At 49.2% G+C, this 19,163-nt stretch overlaps 2 protein-coding genes across 5 annotated transcripts in view; one reads left to right on the forward strand and one right to left on the reverse strand.

Annotated features, from left to right (window-relative positions):
* FANCA (FA complementation group A) overlaps positions 1-1,856 on the forward strand; it is a 62,334-nt gene extending 60,478 nt beyond the window's left edge. Inside the window, exons 43-44 of one of the 2 annotated variants that reach the window (XM_049110576.1) lie at positions 125-266; positions 1,666-1,856. In XM_049110576.1, the coding sequence (XP_048966533.1) occupies positions 125-232 (108 nt within the window). In that variant the 3' untranslated portion in view covers positions 233-266; positions 1,666-1,856. Of the gene's footprint in view, positions 1-124; positions 267-1,665 lie in introns of those variants that run through there. The other variant, XM_025427151.3, reaches the window with a different exon arrangement.
* ZNF276 (zinc finger protein 276) lies at positions 261-19,160 on the reverse strand. 3 transcript variants are annotated; one of them, XM_025427171.3, is made up of 11 exons: positions 19,039-19,160; positions 14,532-14,835; positions 14,136-14,182; positions 13,595-14,041; positions 12,435-12,513; positions 11,090-11,173; positions 3,853-3,963; positions 3,709-3,784; positions 3,348-3,465; positions 951-1,050; positions 261-875 (listed from the first exon to the last, which is right to left on the reverse strand). In XM_025427171.3, the coding sequence occupies exons 2-11, from the start codon at positions 14,813-14,815 to the stop codon at positions 629-631; spliced, it is 1,593 nt and encodes a 530-aa protein (XP_025282956.1). In that variant the 5' UTR covers positions 14,816-14,835; positions 19,039-19,160; the 3' UTR covers positions 261-628. The 3 variants fall into 3 exon arrangements, with proteins under 3 accessions (XP_025282956.1, XP_025282955.1, XP_025282957.1); XM_025427170.3 differs by having other exon boundaries at positions 18,402-19,145; XM_025427172.3 differs by lacking the exon at positions 19,039-19,160 and adding an exon at positions 17,760-18,318.
* Between the last annotated feature and the right edge of the window lie 3 nt (positions 19,161-19,163).

Below are 19,163 nucleotides of genomic sequence, written 5' to 3' on the forward strand. Positions count from 1 at the left end.
CATTAAGAGTGCTGAAGACACTTGCATTGTGGCCACTCACCTGCAGGGCCATGGTTGCCAGCTTCTCTGCTGGCCCTGGGTGTCCTGGGGCCGCACTAGGCTGAGCACAGTTATTTTCTTGCAGCTGCTGGCCACTAGTGGACATTGTGACCCAGAGGTGAGTGCAGCCCTCCTGAGCAGACATCAAGCAGTATCCGACGACGACCTCTACCAGGAGCCCCATCTCTTCTGACTGGACCCTGCGCAGTGCACAGCCCAGCTCCTTTGTAAATAATTTATTACAAGCATAACATGGAGCTCTTGCACTAAAAAGTGGATTACAAATCTCCTTGATTGTTTTAGTGGGGAACAGGAATCAGTTATTTAAAATCCATCTGGCCCCAAGTCACTCAGTATTCGTAGGAAAATGCTGGTCCCAGAGTGGAGGCTAGAAAGGCAACATGAGTTGCATACTGAGCCCGCCTTCCCCATACTGCAGATCAATGCCCTCCTGACACACAGGGTGGGGGGGTGGGGTGGGGGGAGTGTACAGCATGGGGGCTCCAGGGGAGCGAGCGAGCAAAGCTGTGCCATCAGTTCGCATATGAGGAACTACTGAAACTGTCGTCACCCTGTTCACCACCTCCACTCAGGTGGGCTCGGGCTTCACGGCCTGGCCTTCCACAGGCCCTGGTGCTGGCTCCAGGGTCAGGGCCTTGTCCTGGGTCTGCGTCAGAGGGTGGACCATGGACATGTGCACATTGAGGTTGTGGGCCTTCTCGAACCGCCGGCCACACTGGTCACAGGCAAAGTCCAGCTCGGTCTCAGCCTTGTGTTTAGTCATGTGGTACTTGAGGGATGCCCGCTGCCGGCACTGGAACCCACAGACTTCACACCTGGGGGACAGGGTCAGGTGAGCAAGGGCATGGGCACCAGTGTGGCCATGAGAAGGTGCCCAGACCCACACTTACTGCAGAGGTTTGGCTCCTGAGTGGCGCATCTGATGGACTAGAAGGTGCTTCCGCTGCTTGAAGGTCTGTCCACACTCATCACAGATATAGTTCCGCACCTCTGTGGACCAGAGATGGAGTGAGCACAGGCACGAGGAAAGCCCAGGACTCCCGTAGAGCACAGTGCCCTGACATAGTGTTTCCTTACACTCAGGGCCCAATGAAGGGGCCTGAGCAAACCTCATTTTATTCAGAGATTAAAAAAAACTTTTTGTGAATAAAGTGCTCCAAACTGCTTAAAAATGTCACCTGGCTGGGGTTTCATTAACTGTGTACATTTGAAGCTTGTTTTCTGAAAGAGAAACTTTACATCTATTTACTGGAGCAAAAATCCTTAGAGGAAGCCCAATCAATAATGCTTCATAGATTACTACTGCTCTAGAAATGATCCCCATATTGGGTCCAAGGTAGGGGAGGGGCATATCCACTTGGGAAGTAAATTTCTTATATTCTTGAACAAAAACTGAACAGTCAGTTCTACTGGACATGCACCTGGCATGGTGGCCATGAGCTTCTTCCTGCCACTTCAAGTCCCACCTGCTTATCCACAAATACCCACAGAGCCTGGCTTCACCCCTACGAAGTACAATGAACCCTCATAGTTGATAGTATATCTTCTTTGGTGTTTTAAAAAAATTGCTAATGAATTTTGGCAAATTCAATTTTTTTTTTTAAGATTTTATTCACAAGAGACACAGAGAGAGGCAGAGACACAGGCAGAGGGAGAAGCAGGCTCCATGCAGGGAGCCCGACGTGGGACTCGACCCTGGGTCTCCAGGATCACGTCCCAGGCTGAAGGCAGCACCAAACCGCTGAGCCACCAGGGCTGCCCGGCAAATTGAATTTAAATAAAAAATTTTAAAAATTGCTAATGGTTCTGACCACTGGCGTCCAGACTGAGACACACAGCTCTAATACCCAATTTGAGGGAACTGTGTCAGGCCATGTCCAAGAAAGCTCAGAGCAAAAGACATAGGAAAATGGTTTCATTGTGAAGCCAACAAATAGGATTCAACAATAAAAATGGACAAATCTGGGTGAAAAAAAATCACAAGTTATTTTTACAAAGTTCAAAAATAAGCAAATTATTATTGAGGGATAAATACATATGCAATACATCGATCTTTTAAAGGGGGTGATGGCAATTCAGGAGAGCAGCAGCCATGTAGGTCAGGCACAGGTGTAGTACCTGTGTTTCTAACACATGTAATATAGACTATGTCAAAATCAGAGGAGAATCAAAACTGTGATGAACACACGAGCTCAGGGTTGTGGTCCGTATGCGTAGGAGGAGGGCCCTAGGCTCGCCTCGTCCCACAAACCTATCTAGATAACTCAAATCATCCAAATGCCCCAGAGGTCCCCTCAAGACTGTCAACAAACTCCAAGTTGTTTGTGAAGTTTGGAGTTGAAGATCGAGAGGAGGAAGGAGCCCCCCTGGTGGAGGAGAGCAAGAGACAGACCAGCACATGGCAGCTCACAGGGAAAACAAGTCCCCACGGCAACTGGCCTAGAACGCCAGAGGGACCGAGAGGCCGAGTTTCCTGAGTTCCTGTAACCAGGGGGCTTGACACCTGGAGTCTAAATAAAGGTCAGTGGGTTTGGCTCAGGGAGGGCCCAGAGGGCACAGAGAGAAGGTCTTGGAGAGAAGGTGGGTGAACAGCCCGTGGACACTCCCAGTGCCTCATCACAGAGGGCATCCCAGAGCGCCAACACACTCAGGGCGAGGCCCCTCCAGGAGCAAAGGAGCTGGCAGGTGCCCTTTCCTTCCCCCGCCCCTCAGCATAAGCACGGGGTCACCCATAGGAACCAGCAGGGTACGGACCACACTCCCTTCCTAACTTGCTTACACCAAGCCTGGTACCCCATACCCCATCCCAGCACAGCAGGCCTCCTCCCTCAGAAGACAGGCCCAAACCCCTGCTCACACCATGTTCCCCTTTCTGGGGGTTCGGCAAGGCTATGGCAATAGGTGTCATTTCACAAGCAGACCAGAGTAGGGCCAGTGAAAATGCACCACATTCGGACCACACACGGCCCTCCCAGGCAGAGAGCTGCTGCAGACTGGTCTGAAGGATACAGCAGAGCACACCCAACACACCCTGGACTCCCTCCTCCCCCCTGAAATGCTGGGCCCTGGGCAACAGGGGGACGCTACTCTCCAGGACAGTTTTAAAAGTAATGATAAAAACAACCTCACCACAATAAACTTGCAGAAAGGCACTGGGATTTCTTCACGGTCCATTTCAAACCACTGATGCACCAAGATGCAGCCCTGGGCCTTTCCGAAGGGTGTCCAGTCCCCATCAGCCACCCAAGGGGACTGTACAGATGAGAGTGGGAGAGCAGGGCACATACCTGTGTGGATGAGCTTCACATGGCGCTGCAGGTAGCGATCAATCATGAACACTTTGTTGCAGCCAGGGTGGGGGCAGGGTCTCTCCCGGACTTCTTCGTGGTGTTCCTTTATGTGCTTCTGCGGAAGGGACAGCAAAACCCTGAGTGCCTTGGCCAGGACAAGTACCCTGATCACTCTCAAAGGGAGAGATCCAACCATTCTTCACCCAACAGGTGGGTGCTGGCTCACTTCTTGGCCTGTGGCCGCTCAGTTCTCTATTTGCCCAGGCTTACATGAGCCCTTGGGTACAACTCTACACCTAGCTCTATAGAAACATCTGGTCCTCCCGTCAGCCACACACGGGGCACTGCTCCTTCTCACCTTCATGCCATCAGCCCCTCGGTACACGGCCGTGCAGCCCTGATAAGGGCACTTGTAGATGGTGGGCAGCTCCTCCCTGCAATGCAGAGCACACATGGAGCCACTGCCCCAGCAGGCAGGGCAGCCCTCTCCCCAGGCCCTCACCTCTCACAGCGGAGCTTGTTCTTCCAGCCCGGCTTGGGTCCAGGTTTCTTTCGAATTTTTGGTTCTTCAGACTTCTTGGCTTCTTTGCTTTCACTCTTTTTACCAGAGACTCTGTAAGGGGGAAAAAAAGGGGGAGGTATATGTAATCAGATTCAGCAATGTTTGTGATCTCTGCTGCATATGTGTTTCTCACTTTTCTCCTCAAACAGAAGAGTTGGGGGTTTTCCTCAGGCTTCAGTGGTAACCTGCCCCAGTCCCAATTCTCACTGGTTGGCCTCCAAATTGACCCTTAACCAGCAGAACTCAACCCCCTGGAAAGGTGGTTGGTACAACCACCTTGGGAAGGCAAGGTGCTGGGACAGGGACCACACTGGCCACAGTAGTGGGTTTTCAGGACTCAAATTTCACTCCCTAAACATCAAAACCAAACACTATTTGGAGACATCCTGTTAAATGGTGGAGTGGGGAAGCCCTAGGGGTCAGTCCTTCCAACCACTAGACTAGGAAAAAAAATCAGAATCACAATTCTGGAATCTGATGGGAGGTGCATGGCAACGACGCAGGGGCTCAAAGGGAGATGTGTAGTTTTGGGATAGAGCTCTGTGCTCTGCCAGCTGTCATCCCTGCTCCTTAGTCCTGCTGCTGGAGCCAGGTGGGGCAGTGGGGACCTTTTATTCAGTCTGACAGGTCCCCAAAGGACCAACCTCCCCTGTGCTGTCTCCTGAACATTTAAAGAGACATGGGGTGCCTGGGTGGCTGCATTGGTGAAGTATCTGCCCCTTCCGCTCAGGTCAGAATCCCAGGATCCTGGGACAGAGCCCTGTGTTGGGCTCCAAACTCAGCAAGGAATCTGCTTCTCTCCCTGCCTCTGCCCCCTGCTCGTGCTATCTCTCAAATAAATAAAATCTTAAAAAATAAAGAGAAATGCCCTTTTTAGATCCAGACATTTAAGGAAAACTGTCAAATACAGAAGGGCATTATAGGACAAGTCTACAGCTAACATCTTTCTCAACAGTAAAAGACTGAAGGTATTCCCCTAAGATAAGGAACAAGACAAAGATGTCCGTTTTCACCACCACTATTCAACATAGTATTAGAAGTTCTAGCCACAGCAACTAGGCAAGAAAAAGAAAAATATAATAATCTATATTAAAGAGAAAATCACCTCTATGCACAAATGACATGATCTTATATGTAGAAAACCCTGAAAAATCCACACACAGAAATAAATTCAGCAAAGTTGCAGGGTATGTAATTAACACAAAAAAACCAGTTCTACACACTAACAATGAACAATGCAAAAAGAAAAAGTAAAAAACAATTCATTTGCAATAGCATCAAGAAGAATAAAATACTTAGGAATAAAGTTAACCAAGAAAGTGAAAGACTTATATACTGAAGACTATAACACACTGCTGAAACAAATTAAAGACCTAAATAAGTGGGAAAACATCCCAGGTTTATGGGTTACAGGATTAATATTGTTAAGATGGCAATATTTCTCCCAAAGCAATCTACAGACTCCATCCCTATCAAAATCCCAGTGGTGTTTTTGGCAGAAAAAGCAATCCTAAGCTTCACATGGAATTTCAAGGTATAATAAATAGCTAAATAAGTCTGAAAAACAAAGCTGGAGGACTCATATTTCTGATTCCAAGATTTCTCATAAAGCTACAATAATCAAAATAGTATGGTACTGACACAGAAACCGACATAGAGACTAACAATAAAACTGAGAGACCAAAAATAAACCCTTACAAGAACAATCAATTGATTTTTGACAAGGGTGCCGAGATCACTCAATGGAGAAAGGACAATCTCTTCAACAAATGGTGCTGGGAAACCTGGATGTTCACATGCCAAAGAATGAATCTGGATCCCTACTTTATTCTCTATATAAAAATTAACTCAAATGAATCAAAGACCTAAGAGTTAAAACTATCAAACTCTTGGAAGAAAACATGACCTTGTGTTTGGCAACAGTTTCTTGAATATGACATCAAAGGCAAAGGAACATAGGGTGCCTGGTGGGCTCAGTCAGCAGAGCATGCTGGGCTCAGTCAGCAGAGCATGCGACTCCTGATCTCAGGGTTGTGAATTTGAGCCCCATGTTGGGCATAGAGATTTGGTAGGCACAGCGGTTTAGCGCCACCTGCAGCCCAGGGTGTGATTCTGGAGACCCGGGATCGAGTCCCACGACGGGCTCCCTGCGTGGAGCCTGCTTCTCCCTCTGACTGTGTCTCTGCCTCTCTCTCTCTGTGTGTGTGTCTCTCATGAATGAATGAATGAATAAATAAATAAATCTTAAAAAAAAGAAAAAGAAAAAAGGCAAAGCAACATAAGTAAATTGGACTAAAAATTAAAAATTTTTGTGCGCTAGGGCACGTGGGTGGCTCAGTGAGTTGAATGACTGCCTTTGGCTCAGATCATGATCCTGAGGTCCTGGGATCAAGCCTCATGTAGGGCTCCCTGCTCGGTGGGGAGCCTGCTTCTCCTCCCTGCCCCCTCTACTTGTGGTCTCTTTCGCTATGTATCTCTTGCTATGTCTCTCTTTCAAATAAGTAAATGAGGGACAACTGGGTGGCTCAGCAGTTGAGCATCTGCCTTCGGCTCAGGGCATGATCCCAGGGTCCCAGGATCGAGTCCTACATCGGGCATCGTCCTTTGGGATCCCTACATGTAGCCTGCTTTTCCCTCTTCCTATGTCTCTGCCTCTTTGTGTGTCTCTCATGAATAAATAAATAAAAATTTAAAAATAAATAAATTAACAAAATCTTAATTTTTTTTTTGCATGTGCATCAAAGGAAAATATCAAGGGAATGAAAAAGATAACCGAATAGGAGAAAAATGTGCCCTACAACTCAATAGCATAAAGATGAAACAAGCCAATTTAAAAATGGGCTAACACAAATAAAGTAAAGAAAAAAATCATTTAATATTTTTTTAAAAAGGGCAAAGGAGGGCAGCCCGGGTGGCTCAGCAGTTTAGTGCCACCTTCAGTCCAGGGCCTGATGCTGAAGAAGGGGATCAAGTCCCATGTCAGGCTCCCTGCATGGAGCCTGCTTCTCCCTCTGCCTGTGTCTCTGCCTTTCTCTCTCTCTCTGTGTGTCTCTCATGAATAAATAAATAAAATCTTTTAAAAAGAATAAAAATAATAAATAATAAATTAAAAAAGGGCAAAGGAGTTAAATAGACATTTCTTCACTACCACTATTCAACATAGTAAGATGTTAAAAGATGCTCATCATCACTAATCATTAAAGAATTGCAAATCAACATGACAATGGGGTGGCTCAGTGGTTGAGTGTCTGCCTTAGGCTCAGGTAGTGATCCCAGAGTCCTGGGGTTCTAGGGTCCTGGGATAGAGTCCCCCCCATCAGGCTCTCCACGGAGCCTGCTTCTCCCTCTGCCTGTCTCTGCCTCTCTGAGTCTCTCATGAATAAATAAATAAAACCTTTAAAAACAAATAAACATAAAACCAAAATGACAATGGGATACCACTTCACCCCGAGGATGACGACTGAAAAGGAAATCAGGTTTGAATCACTATGTCATATGCCTGAAACTAAGGTAACACTGTTTAACTATACTAAAAATTAGAAAAAAGGAAATGGCTACTATGGAAAGCAGTATGGATATTCCACAAAAAATTAAAAATATATACACATGAAACTAATAGACACTGTACGTTAACTATCCTGGAATTACAATAAAAAACTTCATATAAAATTTAAAATAGAAATAGAATATGATCCAGTAATTCCACTATTGGGTATTTACCCAAACAAAAAGAAAACACTAATTCAAAAAGACACATGCCCCCATGTTTATGGCAGCACTGTTTATAATAGCCAGGACATGGAAGGAACCCAAGGGCTCCAAGATGAACGGATAAAGACGATGTGGTATGTATATAACAGAACATAATTCAGTCATAAAAAGAATGAGATCTTACCATTTGTCACAACATGATTGGACCTAACACCATATGTCAAGTATACTTCACTTTAAAAATAAGCAAAATAATGGGGTGCCTGGGAGGCTCAGTTGGTTGTTAACCATCTGACCTTTGATTTTGTCTCAGGGTAGGGCTCTATACTGGGCTATGTAGGGCTCTATACTGGGCTTGGAGCCTGCTTAAGGTTCTCTTTCCTCTCTCTCTACATGCCCCCCTGAAGCGTTCTCTAAAAAAAAAAGAACCAAAAAAACAAAAAACAAAAAAACAACCCCAAAACCAAAAACACAGGGCCACCTGGGTGGCTCAGTCAGTTAAGCATCTACCTTTGGCTCACGTCATGATCCTGGGGTCCTGGGATGGAGCTCTGCTTCAGGGTCTCTGGTCAGCGGGGGCCTGCTTCTCACCTCTCCCTCTACACCCCCCCCCCACCACTTGTGCTCTTTCTCTTACTTGCTCTTTCTCAGGTAAGTAAAATCTTTAAAAAACAAAATAAAATCATGTCAAAATTAAAAACAAAGAAAATAAACAATGTTGAAGATTTGGAGAAATTGGAACCCTTGTACATTGTTGAATGTAAAATGATGCAGCTGCTATGGAAAACTATAAGGCAGTTTCTCAAAAAGTTAAACATGGAAAAAAAAAAAAAGTTAAACATGGAACTACCATATGACCCAACAATTCTACTTCGGGGGACACCCAAAGAACTGAAACAGAGACTCAAACAGATAATTTTTTTTTTTTTTTTTTTTTTTTTAAGTAAACTCTACACTGGGCCTAGAGCCCAATGCAGGACTTAAACTTCCGACCCTGAGATCCAGAATTGGGTGCTTAACCGAGTCACCAGGGGCCTCTCCAACATATATTTGTTGGCCAGTACTTATAACATTATTCCCAACAGCCAAAAGGCAGAAGCAACCCGAAATGACAGATGAATGCATCAACAAACTGTGGTCTATCCATACAACAGAATATATTCAGCCATAGAAGGAACCAAATTCTGAGACATGTTACAACACATATGAATCTAAAAAACATTATGTTAACTGAAAGAAGCCTATCAAAAAGAACAAATACATATTTCCACTTGAATGAGGTACCCTGAAATTAGATTAGTGGCTGCCAGAGCCCGGGGGGGGGGGGGGGGGCGGGGATTCATTACTGCTTAGGATGAGGAAAAGTTTAGAAACAGTGATGACGGTTACACAACACTATGAATGTACTTAATGCCACTGAATTAACTACACATCTAAACATGATAACATGGGGGCACCTGGGTGGCTCAGTCGGTCAAATGTCAGACTTTTGATTTTGTCGCAGGTCGCAGTCTCAGGATTGAGTGACAGAGCCCCTGTACTGGGCTCCACACTGAGTGGGGAGTCTGCTCGAGATTCTCTCACTCTGACCCTCCGCCTGCTCACATATGCTCCCTCTCTAAAAAATAATGTAAATCTTTTAAAAAATGATAAAACGGTAAAATTTTATATATATATTTTACCACAATTTATTTATTTTTATTTTTATTTTTTTTTATTTTACCACAATTTAAAAAAAAAAAACAGATTATAGGAGCTCCTGGATGGCGCAGTTGGTGAAGCGTCTGCCTCCGGCTCAGGTCATGACCTGAGGTATCTAGCCCTGAGTTAGACTCCCTGCTCAGTGGGGGAGTTTGCTTCTCCCTCCTCTGCCTTTGCCTCCGCTTGTGCACACATGCACTCTCTCAAACAAATAAAATCTTAAAACAACACAGATTATAAATAATTGTTGTCCTCCTTAAAGAGTATATTAAAAAGAACCTTTCCGGGGACTGTTCAGGCTTCTCCTCCTCTCCTTGTCTAACAGTTTTTCTTTGATATCTGGCCGTGTGTCCTCTTCTCACTGGCCTCCACCCTCAGGCACCCCAGAACCACCCTGTGACCAGTGATTCACCATATCCCTCCCACACCAGATTACACATCTCTCCTTTTTAAAATATTTTATTTGACAGCACGCAAGCACAAGTGCACAAGCAGAAGAAGCAGCAGGCAGAAGGAGAGGGAAAAGCAGGTTCCCCACTGGGTGAGTCCCTCAAGGGTGTGGGGTTCAAATCCCCGCAGACACCAGAGGGCTATGCTGGCAACACCTGACTCCCTGCTTTTTGGTTTCTTTTCCTTCCCCTCGATCACTCAGGCTCCTGACTCTCATTTCTTCCTGGAGCCATGGTGCCCTAATCCACACATTGCTAAGTGTCTTCTTGTCTGCCCCCAGGTGAGGGCCCACACAGGCATGTCTGCTAAAACAAAGTCACATGGAGCAGGGCTGCTCAGAGGCCCTGTCCTAGGTCTCCAGGTATGACTCACACTGTGGCACCCAAGGAACCATGCGGCCACCATGTCTGAGTGTTTCTGTGGGCACAAGGCTGAACCCAGAGCTGTGGCCAGCCCACTGCCACCTGGGCCCTGTGGGTCACCTTCCACAGGGCCTGGCTTCTGTTTCTCTTTCCACAGCCATGTCAAAACCCAAAAGTAAAAAGGAAGTCAGGTTTGCTTTTTAATCTTTCTGCTGTGTTTTCTTGGCTGATGGTGTGGTGCTCCTGTGTTTTCATTCTACTGTGAAATGCCCAAGAATACCCAAGTGGGACAGTGACTAACCGCAGATGTTCTGGGTGTTCCTGGGCACAAGGCTGGGAAGAAAGAGACACAAGTACATCTCAGCCTTCCCTGCCAGGACCATATATCCTAACTAAGAGAAAACACAAATCTGTGAAAACAGAAGGTTGAGACAAGCCCACAGAAGCAGATCTACTAGAGGGTGGTGTCGAAATCTGTGCCAGAGCAACCACAGGGCTGGGTCCCTGAGCCTCCAGAGACCTTGGCACAGAAAGAGAAAGAACAACGGGGTAGAGGTTCCTGCAGGAAGTCAGAGGCTAAGATGGTAGACACTACACCACCACAATGCAGAGCAGGGCTGGCAGAAGGGAAAGCAGGGAGCTCCCAGAATGAGGCTGAATCATATCCACAGGCACCCTGCACACTCTCACATGACTGAGACCAGGTCCCAGCACTGAACTAGGAAACGCCTCCCAGCTCACTCAGAAGCCAAACTGCATTGGACTAGGGTGGTCAGGCCAAAGAGAAGCAGAAAACATGTGCTGAGACAGGGCAGCCCGGGAAGCAGGAGCCTCCATTCCCTATCCCCACTACTCCTACCCGGTGACCCTACCAGGCAGACATAGGTTTCCAGGTTACCCAGTGATGCCATTCCCAGACCCCATGGACATGCAACAAGACTGCCCCCCCTTACTTCTTTTCTGGGTAAGGCTCAAAGGATTCATCTGAGGACTGGGTATTCTGCTTCTTGTCATTTTCGTCTTCACTCAGGATGTCCCTTGGGAAGAAGAGAGAACCTTTAGCAAAGGCCTAGGGTGCATGACAGATGCAATGATACTTCCTAACTAAAAACACCATCAAATCTCCATACTCCATATTTTAGCTCTCTCAAAAAGGTCTCAGAAACCTAAAATCCCCAAATCTCTGAACTAGGTTCCTAACAGAAAGGTCAGGCCAGAGTCACTGAAGTCCAGCAAATTGGACCATCCCCCAGAAGCCGCAATCCCCTCACATTAGAACCCTGAACTTTGGAAGGACCACTCTATGGGGCCCCAGGTAGCGCGCCAAGACCTCAAGGAGGTGGGCTTCTGAGGAAGTGGACTTTCAGACTAGGGGTCACCTATACCCAGAACTGTGTGAACACCTATCCAGCTGACAGGTCAGCTATCAGCCATTGCAAAGATCACAAAGGCCAAAAAATGATCTGCGTATCTGTAACCTTTACCCTAAAACATGAGTAACTATTCAGTGTCTATAGGGAAGCAGAGACAAGCTAGTACCCTATGTATGGCCTTCCCTTACAGGTGGCCACCTGTCTGGACAGGAAAGACTAAGGCTGGCTAGTAGCCTATGGAACAGCCTGTGACCACTCCTGGTCCTGGGAGTGTTTTTAGCACATCCACTTGGGTTCTTCCAGGCACCTCAGTCATTTATCACAGATACCCCACTGGAGTTGTACCAAAAACCATACTGTCCTCCGATTTGTGTGGACGAGGGTACATGTATAGTCCAGCCACAGCTTATGGGGAAAGGGTGTGAAGGCCAGCTGGCGTGTAGCTGCCACCATTAGTGGCTCTCAGCCGAAAAGCAGGAGGTGGCCCCAGGAACACAGTCCCTGGTAATGCCCTTTCCTGGGCAATTTGTCCTCCTGCGCAGAACCTCTGACCCAAGTGATGATCATATCATGACAAAGGACCAGAGATTGACTTCCTGTTTCAGAATCATCTACAGCTGGTACAAACTACATACAGCCTTGGAGGACACGGGCCAGCAACAGCAAAGGGGCGAGCATGGGACTCTAATTTCCACACCACCCTGGTCCTGTTTCCCTCGCAGATGCCTTAGGTCTGAGAGGCCCTCTAGACCCAGGAGGCCCCCATCAGGAACAAGAACCCTGGAAGCACCCTCGGCCACTCATCTCCTTCCCACTGAGAGAAGGAGAGGGTCCTGGCCAGGATACGGGCAGGGAGTGCACAAGTTGGCGGAGTTTGGTTTTCCAAGGAGGAATTTTAGGCTATTTAAACCCACTCTTCTCTCACCCCTCAGAAAGGTCACTGAACTCGTCTTTTACCCGATCATCCGAGGTTGAAGATGGAACCTGCTTCTCACCCAACCGCCCTGAGAAACAAAGAACAAGGCTCCTATTACCAACACAGAGTGCAGGCAAGGAGGCGTGTACCTGTCTGACAACGGAGCCTTCCCCGTTGGGAGCCTGGGGTCCTCCCACCTGAAATCCCAGCCACCTCCCAGTCCCATCCCCCATAAGGTCTCTGCACAGCCAGACAGGCTACCCTCATGTCTAGCACAGGCATGGGCAGCACCAGACATCAGAAACTCTAGCCGACAGTCCACATCAGCAAACCCAGCCCTTCCTAGAGATTCAGATCCTGTCGTTTCAGGGTAGGACGGACGACCTGTGCTTTGTGCATGTTCCAAGATATTTAAAAAGTCATTGTTATCAAAATTGCATGCGCACAGTTTAATAGGCCAAGCAGTTCTAAGAACCCTCTGACACAATTCCCTTCTCCCTTCCCAGCATTTGTGTACCTCTATCTCTCTGAACCATCTCTGTAGATGCATTTTTAAAAAGTGCCACCAAGAGCTTGAACATAGGAACAGCCAAGTACCGCGCACACACAGTTGCACAAATGGAGGCTGAGAGAAGCCAGGGGGAAGCCACCCTAGCCACCCTAGCATAAAGTCATCAACAGCTACACCCTAACCACAGTAATGTGGGATCAGGTCCCCAACAAGGGCCCTGTGTTTCCTCTTGGCCAGTTGGCAGAGGAACCTGTCTACATGAGTCCCACTGGGATGTTACTGGGACACTGGCTGAGACCCAGGGAATGACCTGCAGCTGTCCCAAAACAGCCTCAGATGTACCAGCTGCCCTCTTCCCCTATGTCCCACAACAAGGACCCCATTCTTCTGCCTCCCTCAGCCCCCTGGCCCCAAGCAGGCTTAGCAAGGAAGACCAGATGGCAGACAAGCATGCCTTTACAGAAACTGCTGGAATAGGGTCCTCAACTCCTCCCTGCTGTCAGATGCCCAGGAGGAACTCCTCATCATTTGTCCCAGAACCTCTGCATACAACACTATGACCACTGCCCACAACAATAAAGACATCCACTTCCTGCTGAGGGCCCTGCCTGGCTCAAGACTAGGAATCCTGGTCTTACAGCCCAGAAGAGCTTCCTACCTGGGGCCCCACTTGAGGGGAAGCTTGGCTGAGATGGGGGGCCCAGCCCAGGCCCTACAGGGTTGACATCTGAAGAAGGCTGGGCCAGGTCCGTGCTGGGCAGTGTCTCGGTCTCGGCTGGAGCTGTGGTCGCTCTGCCTTGGGAGCTCTGAGGGGCAGCCCCAGTGGGGTTGGAGCCCCGATGCTGGGTGAGCCATGGGGCCATCTCCTTGTCCCATGTCCACTTGACTGCCAATGCACTGTCCAGCAAGAGGGCCCCGCAGCTGGAGTCGGCATCCATGGTATAGTCGTGGCCCTGGTCACAGCCCCACACAGCTTGGATTACACCGCAGTACTCGGAGGACAGTGTCCTCTGGAGGTTAGGCAGGGCCCCACAGCTGGCTGCGTGTCCATGCACCCATGCCACCAAGTCGCGCAGGCCCTGGGGGCTCGAAGTGATCAGGTCCACTGAGGAAAGGCACAGAGACGCCATACCCATGGCCAGTCAGCATCCAGCCCACCTGGAGCCTACCCACACACCACACACCAGGGGCACACTCACCCAGACACGCTCCCTCCTCTGCCCCTGGTGGGGGCTGGGCACCAACCCTGCAAAGGATCAGGATGGCTGTGAGTTGGGCTAGCAATGAACAAGACCCGGGCTCACCAGACCCCTCTCACAGGCCACCTCTCCCACATGCTGTCTGAAACTTCTCTTGCAAGAGCTGTCTTCATCTCAGGGCCCTTTGAGGACCTTACCATCCTCATGCACGTCTGTCCACCTCCCTCACACCAGTCACACTGGTGCTCACACATGGCTGCTGCTCCAGGCAGGAGGTATCTCCCCATTGCAGAGACACACACCCCCACCCCACACTCTGGGGGCCTAGAACAGCCCCAGCACGCAGGGTGCTCGATCCCTGAAAGCCCACCAAATGAATGGAGGAGGAATGCTTACTTTGTGCAAGTCTTCCGGTGGCCCGTCGGGGAGACGTTGACTCTCTGCAGGAAGGACTTGAGGAGGCCATGGCACTGGTAGAACTGGGCATGGCAGTTCTTGCAGACGAACTGAGACAGAGCTGGGTCCTGGTGGACGGCCACCCCCAGCAGATGCTGGAAGTCCCTGGTGAAAACTCGCTCCCCTGGAGGTGGTCTGCCTGAACTGTCCCCAGGTGCCCTGCCAGAAATGCTGCGGAGACTCCGTGAGGAGAACTTCCCATGGCAGAGGCGACAGTGCCCCATGGCAAGAGCCCGGCCTGTTCCTGGGCAAGCACAGGGACATTAAGTCAGCAGGCGAGGCTGCTCGTTGCACAGGGCAAGGAAAACACAAGCTCCTAGGAAGCGAGCAACGGCCCAGGGGAGGTGAGGCCCATGCTCTGCTATCCTCCCAGCTCCCCAAGTGGAGAAGACCCTCCAGGGAGCTTCCCCACATACACCTCTTCAACACAAACCCACATCTGGGCCAAAGGCAGGGCTCTGGCTCTGAGCTCCCAGCTGAACATACAGCCTTTGGGAGGTGTGGTCAGTGTAGGCCCTTCTGGTCCAGAAAACTTTTCAGAGAATTTTAAGTGCTTCTACAACAAGGCCACAATTATCCTGATAACAAAACAGGACAAGGACACCACAAGAAATGAAAATTACAGGCCAATAACCCTGACAAATACAGTTGCAAAACCCTCATGAAAACATTAGCAAACCAAATTCAACAATACACTAAAAGACTCATATACCAGGATCCAGTGGGATTTATTCCAGGGATGCGATGGTCCAACATCCACAAACCAATCAATGTGATACATATTAACAAAACGAAGGATTCAAATCATAGGAACAGCTCAATAAATGCAGAAAAGTTTCTGACAAAATTCAATGCTCATCATAATAAAAACTCTGAACTAAGTGGGTAGAGAGAGAATGTACCTCAGCATGATAAATGTCATAGCTAACATTATACACACAAGTACAAAGCAGAAAGCTTTCCCTAAGATTAAAAAATAAGGATGCTCACTCTCACCACTTTTACTCAATATACTATTGGAAGTCCTAGCCAGAGCAATCAGGCTAGAAAAATAAGAAATATCCAAATAGGAAAAAAAAAAAAAGAAGTAAAAAAAACTATCCCTATGTGCAGACAATACGGTATTACATATGGAAAACTCTAAAGACTTCCCCAAAAGACTCTAGGAATGAACAAATTCAGTAACGTTGCAGGATATAAAATCAGTAATGAAGTACCAGAGAAAAGGAACTAAGAAAATAATCCCACTTACAACTGCATCAAAAAGAATAAAGTACCTATGAATAAATTTAACCAAAGAGATGAAAAACCTATATAAAATCAACTATAAGACAGTGACAAAAGAAATTGACACAAATAAATGAATATTCTGCGTTCGTGGATTAGAAGAGTACTCTTAAAATGTTCATGCTACCCTAAGTCATCTACAGATTCAGTGCAATTCTGACCAAATTCCAGTGGCATTTTTCACAGAAACAGAACAATCTTAAAATTTATACAGAACCACAAAAGACTCCAAACAGCCAAAGCAATCTCGAGAAAGAAGAATAAAGCCAGAAGCATCACAGTTCTTGATTTTGAACTATATTACAAAACTAAAGTAACCAAGAGAGTATAGTACTGACATAAAAACAGACACAGAATAGAGAGCCCAGATATAAACCCATGCATATGTGTAGTCAATTAATTTATGACAAAGGAGGCAAGAATATACTGTGGGGAAATGGTAAGTCTTTTCAATAAATGATGTTGGGAAACTGGACAGCCACAAACAGAAGAATGAAACGAGGCCCCCAACTTAAATCATAAAAATAAACTCCAAGTGGATTAAAGATGTAAATGTGAGACCTAAAATCACAAACTCCTAGGAGAAAACACTGGAAGTATATAGGAGAAAACACTGGAAGTATATTCCTTCTCCTCAGTCTCAGTAATGATTTTTTTGGATTCGACATTGAAAACAAAGGCAACAAAAGCAAAAAATAAACAAGTGGGACTACATGAAAGTAAAATGCTTCTGCACTACAGAGAAAACCATCAACAAAATGAAAAGGCAACCGACTGATTTTGGAAAAGTATTTGCCACTCATTTATCTGATAAAGGATTAATATCTAAAATAAAGAACTAATACAATTCAAAAGCATAATCCAATTAAAAAATAGGCAGCAGGGGTACCTGGGTGGCTCAGTTGACTATGTCTCCAACTCCTGGTTTTAGCTCAGGTCCTGATCTCAGGACCATGGGATCAAGCCCCGGGATCAAGCCCCATGTGGGGGTCCACACTCAGTGAGGAGTGTGCTTGTCTCCCTCTCCCTCTGCTTGCTCTCTCTCAAATAAATAAAATCTTAAAACAAAAACAGGCATCAGATCTAAATCGCCATTTTTCAGGAGAAGACATACATACAGATGGCTAACAAGTACAAGTGCATATGTGCTCATCAGGGAAATGCAAAACCACAATGAGCTATTACCTCACACCTGTTAGGATGGCTATTCTCAAAAAGATGACAAATAGTGAGTCTGAGGACATGGAGAAAAGGGAACCCTTAGGCACTCTTGGTGAGAATGCAAATTTGTATCAATTGATACAGTCTCTTTGAAAACAGGCTGGAGGACCCTTATAAAATTAAAAATAAAGCTACCAGGGGTACCTGGGTGGTGCAGTAGCCTAAGTGCCTCTTTCAGCTCAGGTCACCATCTCAGTCACTGCCCGGGGCCTACCGTCCACTGCCTGCTTAGCGGGGAGCTTCCCCTCTGCCTCCGCCTCTGCCCCTCCCCTTGCTCCCTCACTGTCTCTCATGAGCACACTCACCCTCTTTCTAAAATAAACAAATAAATCTAAAAAAAAAAAAAAACCCTACGATTTGACCCAACAATTCTACTTCTGGGTATTTACCCAAAGGAAACTTTTGAGTTAGTGTTTTCTCCTATTTTCATTGCAACATCATTTTCGACAGCCAAGGTGTGGAAATAAGGGAAGTCCATAGGTTAACGAATGGACCAAAAAAAAAAAGTGGGATGGGTGCGAGTGCCCCCGCACAACGGAGTATTACTCAGCCCTAAAAAAGAAGGAAATCCTGCCCGTGTGACCACACGGATAGACCGCCGAGGTATGGCCCCAAGGGAAGTCAGACAGAAAAAGACAAACACCACATGACCTCACTTACATGTCTGACATTAGAAAAGATGACACCACGTCACGGAGAACCGAGAAGCTGTGGGCGGAGGGGGGCGGGGGCAGAGGAGCGGTCAGAAAACCAGGCCCGGTGACGGCTCTGGAAGCGGCTACGCTGTCACCACGAGAACCGAACCGCCCTGCGCGCTGACCCGGGTCAGACAGCCCGCGCGGGCCCAGTGCCCGGCTGAGGCACCACATTCGTTCATCGGCGCCTTCCCGGGCTCCTGACACTGCAGCAGCACAGGCCGTCCGCCCCAAGCAAGGCGCCGGCAGCCGGGGACCTTGACCCGTCCAGGTTCGACCCCGGCCTCTCGTCTGCAGACGCTGCCCCCGCCGCCACCCCCGGCCCCCGGGCAAGCAGGGTCCCCGGGGCGGGGGCATCACCTACCGGGCGAGGGCCTCCGGCACCCGACCCGCTCCGTTCTGCTCTAAGGAAGAGGCCACGGAGGCCCAGACCGGTTAGGCGCGGACCTCAGGCTGCACAGCGCACAGCAAAGCCAGCACCCCTACGCGCAAACCCCTCGGTGAGCGCACAGCGGGCACGAAAGGGTCAGCGGCCGGGCCAGACGGCGCCCGGGCAGCGCGTCCCCGCCGACGGACCCCCGCCCCGCCAGCGCCCGGCCGGACCCACCTGCCTCGTCGGCGCCGTCCTCGCCCGGGTCCCCGCGGGCCCGCGCCAGGCCCCAGCCCAGCCGCGCCGCCACCAAGGCCGCAGCCTCGTCCACGCTCGGCCCGCTGCGGGCCGGCCGGCCTCGAGTCCGGCCGCTGCCACCGCCGCCGGAGCCCCCGCGCTGCCCCGCCGCCCCAGGCGACAGGAAGCGACCCAGCCTGTCCCGCTTCATGGCGGCGGCCGAGGCTGCAGCCGGGCCCCGGTGCTCGGCCCGGCTCGGCTCCGCTCGGCTCGGCCCCGCTCGGCTCGGCTCGGCTCGGCTCGGCCCCGGCTCGGCTCCGCTCGGCCCTATTCGATCCGGCTCGGCTCCACTCGGATCAGCTCGGCCCCGCTGTGTGGGCTGGGCCCGGCCTCTCCACCGGGTTAAGTCCTGCTCGGCCCAGAGCCTCGCGCGTCAGCTCAGCTGGACTGTGCTTGTTCGTTTCCGCTCGACTCCGCCGTTCGGCCCCGTTCGGCCCCCAGGAAGCGGGGCGGAGCGATGAGGGAGGGGCGGGGCAGCGAGGGGAAAGGCCAGGAGAGGGGGCAGGGGCGGCACGGTAGGGCCCACGCGTTTGGCATGTCACAGACGTGGAGTGCAGGTGCCGACTGGTACACTTACTCGCTCGCAGCTACGACGTGAGGCTACTTGCGAGCGCCGCCACCCTTCCAGCCCCGGGAGATCCGCGCGAGCAGCGGCCGGACCCGGGCCGCCGGAAGGGCTGCCGCGCAGGCCCCGCCCCTTCC

This window comes from Canis lupus, chromosome 5 (assembly GCF_003254725.2).
Source record: "Canis lupus dingo isolate Sandy chromosome 5, ASM325472v2, whole genome shotgun sequence".
In the NCBI taxonomy this organism is placed as follows: Eukaryota; Metazoa; Chordata; class Mammalia; order Carnivora; family Canidae; genus Canis; species Canis lupus.